The sequence below is a fragment of the Danio rerio genome, chromosome 8 (genome assembly GCF_049306965.1).
Source record: "Danio rerio strain Tuebingen ecotype United States chromosome 8, GRCz12tu, whole genome shotgun sequence".
NCBI classification, from domain to species: Eukaryota; Metazoa; Chordata; class Actinopteri; order Cypriniformes; family Danionidae; genus Danio; species Danio rerio.
Genome location: NC_133183.1, coordinates 30300001 through 30312586, shown reverse-complemented (window position 1 = coordinate 30312586; position 12586 = coordinate 30300001). Strand labels below are relative to the sequence as shown.

Genomic DNA, 12586 nt, shown 5'->3' with positions numbered 1-12586 from the left:
TTGCTGGGGATGCGCGCACACGTGAGCGCTGCTCTTTTCATTGCTGGAGTGAAATTGAGTTTACACCTGCGATGGTTTTCATGTAAAGGGTGCAACAGATGTCCAAATAGACCACCGTCAGCTGTCATCCTGGCCCGGGTCGATTCTGTTTCCCTGTGGATCCGCTGGACGCAGTGAGTTTACTGAGATGTTTGTGATAATGTGTGGGTTAGCATCCGTTTATAGTTAGCTTTAGCACGTAGCCTCATCTCACCTCACTTAAACTCCCACCTGGTTTACAGGAACATATTCAGATAAAGTTATACTAATAACCTACCATGTCATACGTAGGAACGATTTTTGTTTAATCGACCACACAAGCGCAATGTTTCATAAATCACAGCTAGATCTTGTTTGAAATATTTTATTGTTTTTATTTCTACATTGTTTAAAATAGTAGGATTAGAAATTATTTTATCTATTTGATAAGCTGCTAAAAAAGATATATGAAATTATGTAATGTAAGCTTTGAGTTACACTGAAGCGTGACATTTTAATAGTTAATCTCAATGTTCTTAAACCCAAATGTTTGTTTCTGTCATTGAAGTTATTTATTTAGGTATTTTTAGAATGCTAAATCCTTTTTAATAACATTTAATCCTTTAAAAATTTATATTCTCAATAAACAAACACCTGTCAGATTATAAGCAACAATACAGATAGGTATGGACTAAAAGGGGTTGTTGCTAGATCAGGTATGGTTGCGGCCAGAAGTTATCGAAAATGATTTCTGTTGTTTATTAAATTTACCATTAATTGTATTTTATTACAATCCACCCCCTACCTTAACCCAACCGTCACAGTAACGTAAAACAGTAGTTGTACTGAGTATTAATTATGTTATCTATTAAATTACCCAATAAATTGTATTTTTTAATGTCTACCCCAACCCTAAACCCAACCATGACAGTACTGTAAATATATTAATTATTGTTATACAGTGTAATAAAAAATGCTGCTATATTGATGATCATATTGCACTCACAGCCGGCCGCGTATCAAATCTAGACTTTACAATTAAAAGGGTCTGATTGTAATGAAATGATCCTATCAAAATAGATTGTCAATATTTAATATACTCCATGACTGACTTTCTGTTGTTAAACATAAAAGTAGGTATTTGCAAGAATGTTGGTAACCAAACACTTTCGGTTCACATTGATTGTCAGGTAGGCATGGGCTGGTATAAGATTCTGATGGTATAATAGCCTAGTATAAAAATATCACGTTTTTCACGGTTTTGTGATTACTGCTTTAAGTTCTTTTTAAAAGTCTGAGTAAAAAACAACAACTTTTGCCCCATTGAACACAATATGTTTTATTCTAGGAAACATTAAAATATTTTGAACCAGTAGCTTTTGATGTAGAGGTTTCTTTTCTGCTGAAGATACTGTTGCAGTAAAAACGAAATAAAATGGTTGTAAAAAAAAAAAAAAATACCTTATAAATAAATATATCTCAGGAATGGTATAACACAAAACTTTGGTGGTTTTAAAAATTTGACTTTTCCAAACCATGGGTAAACCTTAAAACTGGTTATCGCCCCATGCCTATTGTCAAGTGTGTGGAGTGAAAATACAATGAACATCATCAATGGGAACCAAAGTTGCGTGTTAACCAACAATCTTTATAATATCTCTTTTTTTCCCACAGAAGAAGATCGTATGGATTGATAATAGGTATTGCAATTTAAAATTAGTTTAGATAATCGCTGATACTTTTATCAAGATTCATGGTATTATCACAATATTGACATGAGCTGGAATTAAGTTACTTCAATAATAATAGGCAAGGCAAGTTTATTTATATAGCACAATTTATACACAGTGGCAATTTAAAGTGCTTAACATAAACAGGAATAAATGAGACAAGTTTTAGAAAATAAAACAAATAATAAAAGTGAGTCAAAATAGATAAATGTGTTAAAACAAGTTATAAAAGAATGAAAATGAAAGACATAATAGTGTGATCTGTCTGACGTACCGCAGTGCTCATTCAAGGCACAGCTAAAGAGATGTGTTTTCAGTCTTGATCTGAATGTGCCTAATGTTGGAGCACATCTGATCAAACCCAAAAATATCTCAACAATTTGTTTGCTGCTTTATTATATGTAAATGTTAAGAATAAATTAATCTGACAAATTAAACTGTAAAATTATTACAACAGGTAATACTTTACACTACAGTAAGGTGTCGTTAGTAGGCTCACATGCAATGTGCATGTGCAGAAATCTGCAAATTTTTAGCCCGTCATTGCGTCCATTTATTTACTTGTGTAAATTTATATTTATTAAGTTTTTTAATTAATTTCAGTAATATTATTGTCTAATATGAAAATGTTCATTTGATTTAGTTACAATACAGTTGGTAAAGTAATGTTTTCTGTCTTTTAGTAGATATATTATTACATGAGAGATTTGCTTTGTTTACCAAATAATTGGATCAAATTGAATTTGCATTGAAAACATTCAATAAAAGTTAAAAATGTAGTATTTGTTGATTTCATATATTAAGTTGTCAGTTATGATACTCCCAAAATCATTCCGCATAAATTTACAGATTATTTACGAAATTTTGCACAAAAATATCAAAAAATGTCCACAGATTCTGTCTGGCCTTAGTCATTTGTAAATGCTAATTAATGCATCACTAACACAACTGTGATAGCTACAATTGTTACTTAAGCTAATTTTAGTAAAAAAAAAAAAATACAACATAATTTTGTCATTAGCTACTTAAAATAAAACAGTTATATAAAAATGAACAACATAGTTTTCACAATCCATTTTGGATGTCAAAATGGAGTCATATTGGTAAGTGTTGACAATCATTAGGCCTATTACAAAGCAGAACATTTGGATCAATATCTCGAGCATATCGTAGGCCAGATTAACATGGGAAGTTGTTTGTTTGTCAAATATTTATTGTTTAATATTGTTTGTCAAATAAATTAAAACACCCTATTAAATCTTCAACATATACAATATTCAAACGTATAGTAGATCAATAATCAAGAATATATTTGTATTTTTGAAGATCAGGACAATCCTACTTTTGATTTGGTGTGTGTTTTTTTTTTTTTTTTTTTTTGGTCTGCTGTGTTGTTTTCAAGATGGTCACTGATTAGTTTGTGTCCTGCAGAAATCATCATCCTGCAGTGCCTGAGGCTTTGTCACTCCACCCCGCCCCCTGTCGTCATGGCGCCCAAGGACATCATGACCAATTCTCATGCCAAATCCATCTTGAATGCCATGAACGCCCTGAGAAAGAGCAACACGCTGTGTGACATCACTCTGAGGGTGGAGGGCACAGATTTTCCTGCCCACCGCATTGTGTTGGCGGCGTGCAGTGATTATTTCTGCGCCATGTTCACCAGTGAGGTAACAAACACCCTCTGTAGCCACATTACATGTGTCATGTTGCTGAAATCACTGTGGTCTTAAAGGCACAGTTCTCCCAAAGAGTAAAACTTGCTGTGTAGTTGCTTAACCTGAGGCCATTCAAGATGTAATTGGCTTTTTACTTTAGTGGAACATTTAAAATGATTTTCAACTAAAATTGTGATGCTGGATGATTTATTTAATGCAAATGACCAGCAATTTGAGCGGCAAAAACATCAACAAATACAAGCAAAGCTAAATTTATATCTATGATTCTCCTCTTTCTACATTAAGGTCTTATAAGACAAAATGATCTGTCAGTGAAAGAAACCAAACATTATTTGTAGCACATAATTGACAGTTTGGAATATTTAGTTTAGCATTTTTTATTAAAGTTAGAGACTGTTTTCCGTGTTGTATTTGCTATTTTACTGTCAAATTGGATATATGTCGAATTCAAAAATATATCATGATAATGAACATGCACAACACTAATATTGTGGGCGCTTTAAAATGCTGTGAATAATTATTTATTATTTCAACTTTTAGACTGAATATTCAGAACTATTGTATTAAATGATTGTTCATCATGCTGCCAAATGCTTTCAGACTTGTGTATATGCAATATCACACTTTTAGCAGTGGGATATGACTGTATTTCGGCACAGGTGGGAGGTGTGACGCAGGCAGAGTGCTTTAGTGTCCCACCAGTGACAATATACAGCTACATCGCACTGCTACTCGTGTGATATTGCGTTTATTCAACAGTTTGACATGTTAATCATGTATATAAAAAAGAAAATTAAACGCGGAGAGTCTATAAATCCTTTTGTACAAGGACTAAGAACTTGTACTTTCTTCCACCATTCCTTCACATCTGCAGCTGATGTCAGAACAACAGCAGAAACCGTTGCTACTTCAACAATGTCATTTTAGAGCTAGTATTTGATTCTCTAGTGTAATGTCTAAAGTGAAGACAAAACGAGTGATTTTGCTTAAATTTTAAGATCATGAGGCTGAACAAACAGCACGAAATGCCATCAGTCTCGAGACATTTCACAGTATTTTTCTGTTGCAATTGGGATATCACAATAATTAACCTTGAAAAAGCCAAAGCATTGCAACATACAACCCACATTAGTTCATTTAATTAATGTCAATGTAATGACAACTACAAAATAATTTATTCCATTTAATAATTTTGTAGTTAATGTTTACAATAACAAATTAACAAAAAGTTAAAATCATTTTATGAAATGGAGTTCATAACTAACAAAATTTAGTTTTTTTTATTTTTATTAACTTTAACAAATATCTATTTGGCGTTTTTTTTTTTTTCACTTTTAATGCAATAACTAACATTTATTAATTGTAGTTTTATTACTTGTACTTATCATCATTTCGTAATTTTTATCATTTTGTTATACCTGTTAAAGTAAAAAATATATAGCAGCTAGGCTCAATATTATTAATATCGTATCAATATTAATCGTATTAATATTGTAAATTGTGATGAAAGCTTTAACAGTTAATCGCATAAAGACAATGTGATACCAGCAGAAGCCTATGTAAGATATAGAAATGACATTCTACTTTTTTTTTATTAATTAATTTATTAATGTATTTATTTATTCATATATGGTCATTATATAATATTGAAAACAAGTTGACATGTAGTGATGATCCACTTTTCTTCTTGTTTTGTTCTTAGCTGATTGCGTGCCTGGTTGTAATCAAACAGGTTGACTCATCGTGTTCAATATTTCTTCCCATGCAAACTTCGTAATGTAGGACTAAAGGTGACATTGTAAATAACGTCCGGTTTCCTGTACAAAAATGATTATGTTGCTGTGTAAAACCTCACTGTATATTGTGAGGATCCTTGGGAATTATTCATTGTTTTATTTACTCTCAAATCTCCAGTAGTCATTGATTTGCATTTTTTGAATACCAGGGGTCACCAAAGTCACCTACATCTTGGAAGACCTAAAAGTTTGTAAATTACACAGTAAATGTGCGGTTTGTTGTGTCTTATTGTTGTATAATATAATATTATATGTTTAACATTCATCACTTGCTTTGGATTTGCAATTTACTCTTGACATTGCAGTTTAGCGGATGTGCCTCAACTTCATTATCTAGTGCTTATTCATTGAAGTTAAAGTCTGACTCATTGTCATGTTTTCCTTCTCATTTAATGTTTTCTCTTTATTAATCCATATCTGAAGTTGGAGCAAAGGTTAAAATTTCAACTTAGCTGCAGTTCTGCTCATTCACACTAGGAGGTGCAGGAGGTTTCTTTAATTTTCAGATACTGTTGACATTTGTTCAGTGATACTGGACTGGAGTGACCCCTGTAGATAATGTTGTTTTGTATGGTGTAATGTAAACATAATGGTGCATAATATATGTGATAAAAGTAATAGTCTTTAATCGAGTTTTGCAGCGTCTATGCAGTTTTGTAGGCCAATCCAGATGTTTAACATCATCCCTTTTCTTTGACACAATCCCAATAGGATCATTTTAATTGACTTTTAGATGATTGTAAAAAATCTGCTCCGTGTCTAGCAAAAGTTTACGATTCTTGCATATTGTGTTCATCATGTTTATCTTCACAAATGCACCAAATTTTGATCAATTCTGAAACCTAAATTGAGTTGACAGTACAAAAAGGAGAAAAAAATATAGTCACGCCACTTTTTAAGTTTACACTTGAAAATGATAGGTAAGATCAGGTTTGGACAAAAATATCGATATTATACAGGGTTCCCACGCTTCTTGTAAGTACTTAAAAGTACTTGAATTTCAGACATATGGATTCAAGGCCTGGAAAGTAACTAAAAACAAACACAGGTCCTTGAAAGTGCTTAAATTAAATTTGTTTATGGTTTAATTTCAACAATAGTACTCAAGTGTCAAAACCAGAATAAAAAAACCCCGGATAAATAAAAATGTATTTTAAATCTTGTACAATAACACTCACAATTAATACACATTTTACCAATATTTCAGAAGCTGCTCTTGAATATCATCAGTACTGAATTCATCAAAGTTCTTTGAACATGACTTTTTAAAACAGTCAACATTTTTGAAAATTACTCTGACATGTTTAATGTAAATATTAAGTGTAAGTTAAATGTTAATTACTGTACAGTTAGTACTTTCATGGCGCTACATATGCAGGTTCTTGAATTACAGAGGTGCTTGATTTAAAATTAAAGGGCCTTTAAAAATTCCTTACATTTCCTTGAATCTGCTGTTCATGAAAGCGCGTGGGACCCGAATAATAGGGCTGGGTGATTATTGGGAAAGCTGTGCGTACGATTTGCTTGTTTGTTATGGTAACCCCTATCATGACCACTTTGTGCCTGTGATTTAAAATTTGACTGAAGAGCTGATATCACATCCCATCACATATTGAGGTTTTGGCTCTGTTTTTCATTGTTTTTCACTGCGTCTTCTGGTTACCAGCCAGTTAGCTGTAAAGAAAATTGGTGTCATGGCTATCTTTGCTCATGTGCAGAAGCTAGATGTTACATGCTTTAAAAGTAATTAAGACTTGAGCAACAACAACAACAATGCTAGGGATCACATCTGATTTTTGTTTTTGATGTAATTTAATTGTAAGTTCAATTCATTCAGATAGGACTTTTGTCTTGGACTTTTTGTCTTTGTCACGGAGGCGTTGCATATATTCCCGCCGAGTGAGCAGACTATCTTATCATAAGCTTTTACCCTTGAAATTTAGAGATGGGTTTACGCTGCTTTTTTAACCCAAGGTTATGAAACCTTTTCCAGATCAGAACTAGCATCACTTTTGTGGTGTCAAATATTTTCCGGTTGAAAAGTTGTGGTTTTAAAATATTACAATATTTAGCATCCCAATATTTAATGTGCTTTTGGCCATCTCATGAACATTGTTCATAGTATTTTTTGTGAAAGAAATCATGTCAATTGGACAAGAAAATTTCTTTCTTGCTTGTATTGTCTAAAAAAGTCCATTGAAAATCTTAATGGCTGTCAGCACTCTGCATTATGTAATACAAGGATGCATAGCATTGGACCCTTTTTTAAAAAACAGGTGGTGTGCTGCATTTGTCCAATCAGTGACACTGACACCACAAATATGTAAATAAGGATGATAACCTGGGGATTAGGATTGCACAATGTGAACTGCAGTGTATGAATAACCAAGGATTAATTGTTAACCCCAGGTAAATTTTAAGCAGTATAACCCAGGGTTTAAAATAAATTGAATACAATTATTCAAGTGTGAAAAGCTCTTATAAATGTATGTGGGTTTTTTTAGTGTTTTTTTTTATTGTGTTTGTAAAAAGAAATCAAAAATCTTGTTTTTTTTTCTATTCTGTAGCTTGCTGAAAAAGGGAAGTCCTTTGTGGACATTCAGGGCCTCACAGCGTCCACTATGGAGATCCTGCTGGATTTTGTTTACACAGAGACAGTGCTGGTCACAGTAGAAAACGTCCAGGAGCTGCTGCCCGCTGCCTGTCTCCTGCAGCTTAAAGGTACAGGAACACAAATCAGCCTAGACCATGTATATTTCTGTCATTAGGTTTTAACATTACCAAAAAAAAAAACATTGAAAGCTTATGAAATGCTTAACAAGTTTTATACAGTATACACAAAGCGTAAAATGCAAGATCATCATACCTGAATAAATCACATCATTTTTTACCTGCTCTGTGTGTGGGAAAAAAAAAAATCGCACTGCTTGATATAATTAATTTTTTGTGAGGTAATGAATAATAAAAAGCTTGCTGAGAGACAAGCATAATAAGGACTCAGAGATTTTTAATTGTGAAGGAGACAAACTCCTGTACAAACCTGCATGAACTAAGCGAGCTATTATTCCCAAAGACCTGCTATTAGAGCTGCTATTCAGCAAAAGATGAGAGAAGAATTTAATTGATCTCCACAAGTTTTGTTATATTTAACCCTTCCCCAATATAGTAGTCTCCACAGTGTCAGTATAGTGTGCCCTTTTTTTACGAGAGGGCTCTATTTGTAATGAGCTTCGTCGTGCTGCTGATGTGCTTTGTTTCAAACAGGAAGTCACACACTCATCATCACGCACTCTATATTGACACTAAGGAGAAGAAACTATTGAATAAAGTCATTATTTTTGTTTATGTGCACGAAGATATTCTCATTGCTTTATAATATTTAGACTGAACCTTATGGTATGAAATTACATTACAAATGTAAGTAATGAATTAATAACAGAATTAGCCTTTTTGGGTGATCTAACACTTCATTTCAAAAATAAAATTGTACATGTGAAAGTATTCTCTTAACAGTTTCTTTTAAGAAAGTCCTTGGTATGAAATACAAAAAAGGCATTGACAAAGTCCCTTTTTACCTGTTTACTAGTATACCTACTTTTTTATAGGGCTTTTATAAATGCATTTTATCTTTTATTATGTAAAAATATTTGCTACTGTAAGATTAAGTTGTAAAAAAAGGTCTTGTAATAAACACCATGCTCTTGAAAACAAAATGGAAAACAATTGATTTCAGATATTTTCAAGAGCAGGATCTTCTATCAGAATTGAGCAACGTGACATGTAGAAAACAACTTGAGCATTGACTGAAATGCGAAAAACTGTTCAGGCATCAACAATATTTTTTGAGAACTCAATCTAGAAGATAATTCTAAGAAGGGCTGTGACCCAAAAAACAAATACCCAAAAGCCCCACAATGAAACCTGAAATCTGCTTATTTGAAAGTTGAGCTTTTTGTCCTGAAAGTGAAACATTTATTTTTGGCACAAACAAAATCTAGCCTGACACCCAGGAAACCCCATCCTTTTTGTCAAGAATGAGGATGGCAGCATCAGGCTTCTGGGCTGCCTTGCAGAAGGAAATGGAAGTCATTATTAAGAGCAGCGATGTAAACAACTAATCCCTCAGGCAAATCAATCTGCATTCAAGACATGTATCCCAGCACACCAATAAAAAAACGGGTTTGTCTGCCATAAGTGATACTGGAGACATAACACTCAAGAAACCCTTGAATTAGATACTTTCTTCATTTATTTATTCATTCATTCTTTTTATTTTATTTTTTCGGCTTAGTCCCTTTATTAATCTGGGGTCGCGGCAGCGGAATGAACCGTCAATTTATCTAACATATATTTTATGCAGCCGATGCCCTTCCAGCTGCAACCCAACAATGGGAAACACCCAAACATTCTTGCACTCACACACATACAATACGGCCAATTTAGCTTGTTCAATTCACCTATAGTGCAACCGGAACACTCAAAGGAAACCCACTCGAACATGGGGAGAACATGCAAACTCCACACAGAAGTACCAACTGACCCAGCCGGGGCTTGAACAAGCGATCTTCTTGCTGTGAGGTGATGGTGCTACCCACTGTGCCATCGTGACGCACTGAATTAGATACTTGTCTGTAGTTATTTTGTTTCCTCATTTGCCTTTTGAGAGTATGCAGTGCTGCTGTATTTAATGCATAAGCCAGTGTCATGTGTTTTGTGTGTGGTGCATTTGCTCCCTACTTTGTTTGGGCAAAATATCTGAAAAGGACCATAAATCTCAGATATTTTTTGACATTTAGATGACAAAATGGAAAACGGATTATAAATCATACCGGATAATTTACTGGCTAAATTAATTTCATTTTGGGTTCATTTTTTTTTTTACTTTTTTTAAGGTTGGAGTTAGTTGTGCCCTACGATTAGCCAAATGTGGAAAAACACGGACAGAATTTCACAATACAGTAAAACTCTTCAACAACCTGTTAAAAAATAGAATTTTCTTTTATTTCAATTGAATAAATTTGTGATGAAAATAAATTATCTATAAAATGACAATAATTGGTACTATTGGAAGTATATTTCTGTTAAACATTTAATATAGTTATTAACATTTTTCCTCAATTATGTTCTTCCCAATGTTCACAAGGAATACATTTTAATGTTTTAATGTGAAGACTGAAATTGAACAGTCAGACAAAGTTTGTCTTTTAATTGCTTTAATTCTCTGACAATGATCAGTTTATACACAGACAGCCTCTCTGAGCAAAAGGATCCCAAGGATGAGCTCACAGCCGTTTTTACACAATGTTACAATGTTTTACATAAGAATTTCTCTACAGCTCTTTAACTCTTGAACAACCAGTAGATAACACATCACTGTAATAGCTGAATGATTATGCATTTAAGCTTTACTTTAGCAAGACCCTAATCAGTGTATAATATAAATATATTTATAATTGTCAATCATCAATATATGATCATCAATATTAAAAATTTCCATCACACTAAAAATGTTTACATGTAAACTGTGTCTAAAAACATTTAAAGACAAATAAAATAATTAGTTTATATATATAAATATAGGTAAAAAATAAACATTTCTTGTGATGGCATGCAAAGTCTGTACAGTATACAATCATAATGTCCATCTATAGGAGGTTCTCATAAAATGCAAAAACCCATTGTGTGTTTGTTTTTTACAGGTGTGAAGAGAGCGTGCTGTGATTTTCTTAATAGCCAGTTAGATCCGTCAAACTGTCTGGGAATCAGAGACTTTGCCGAAACGCACAATTGTCTGGACTTGATGCAGGCTGCCGAGCTGTTCTCACAGAAACACTTTGCTGAGGTGGTACAACAGGAAGAGTTCATGCTGCTCAGTCAGAGTGAAGTGGAAAAACTCATCAAGTGTGATGAGATCCAGGTAAGATTGTTGTTACTGTCACATGACCTGCCGGCTTCAGTTGTTTTTGCTTCACTGCTGTACATAAACCCTGTCCCAGGGTCTCATGGGATAGTGAAATTGTGTGGTCTCTTGGGATAGTAAAGTGTTTATTAAATGCACACTCCAGATTGTTAACAGAAGTACCAGGTCATCGGTATACTATTTGCCCAGTTTTTTTAGAATATGTAATTTTACACTGTTCTTTTGCCGTACAGCTTTTCCTCGTACTGTATTGTATTGAAGTATTCATATTTCATGAAATTTACATATTAGTACATTTTTAAACGTCATTTCAATGCTTTGAAACTTTCGTTCATCTTTAGAGAAAAAATTAAGATATTTTAGATTCAATTGAAGAGCTCCCTCCATAGACTGGAAAAGGGTTTAAAAGTCAGAAAAGAAATCAAAAACGTTGTTGAAAACATTTCATGTGATTTCAGTGGTTCAATTGTAATCATATGAAGCTCTAAAATGGAAATATCTTAATTTTGTGCTCTGATGATAAATGGAGATCTCAGAAGTTTGGAATGATATGAGAGTTGAGTAATTAATAAAACAGATTTTGGGTAAACTAACCATTTAAGCTTTCATGTCAGAACCATGAATGAGGTAAACCCAAATAACCACGTCTAAATCCATTCCAAAATTAAACAAAATGTTAATTTCTATTTCTTTATTTTCACATGATTAGAAAATCAATATTTGTTTCATAAAGCAAATTGTCAAAGTTGCTGTCTATCAGCTGTTTAGTTCGGCTTTAAAATTTATTGAATTTCAACCCGTACAATTCAAAATATTGAAGTCATTCTGCTCTGTTTAATACAGACTTTACTTACTCAAATGACTAAATACATATTATTCTTTCTATCATCTGTAATTCTGAATTTCACACTTACAAGTTTGATTTCGGTTGGCCATTTATGTGCTTGACACTTGTAATGGTATTATATAATCATCTACACGAGTAGTGCAGATCAGTACACAAACAAAAAGATTGTCACATACTCTCAATACTATAAAAAACAACAGTTCACCTAAAACTGACAATTTACTCAACTTCAGTTTCGTTATTCTCTAGTGAGTTTCACTATTCTGTTGAACACAAATAGTTATTTTGATTAAAATGTTGAAAACCTGTAAACATTTACCTTCAGAGTATTTGTTTTTCCTACTATGGAAGTAAGTGGTTACAGGTTCACAACATCTTTTCAAAATAACTCCTTTTGTGTTGAACAGGAAAGGGAAACTCATAAAGGTATAGAACCACTTGAAGGTGAATCGATTAAATTAATCTTTTTAATGCTATAACTTCAAATTTACACAATGTCTGAACAGTTATATAGTAAAGTACTCTGCGAAATTTGCACATAGGAACCAGTTCATGCAAACATATTGCTCTGCATGTTTCAAGTGGCCTTTCTTTAG

The 12586-nt window shown here is 33.1% G+C and overlaps 1 protein-coding gene across 2 annotated transcripts in view; it reads left to right on the top strand.

The window, feature by feature from the left end:
- Positions 1-15: 15 nt before the first annotated feature.
- Positions 16-12586, top strand: part of klhl12 (kelch-like family member 12) — a 22955-nt gene continuing 10384 nt past the window's right edge. Inside the window, exons 1-4 of one of the 2 annotated variants that reach the window (XR_012383700.1) lie at positions 16-173; positions 3180-3418; positions 7791-7944; positions 10923-11140. Coding sequence is in view for 1 of the 2 variants with exons in the window: in NM_001007328.1 (NP_001007329.1) it covers positions 3236-3418; positions 7791-7944; positions 10923-11140 (555 nt within the window). In the remaining variant the exon portion in view is untranslated. 2 annotated transcript variants of the gene reach the window in all.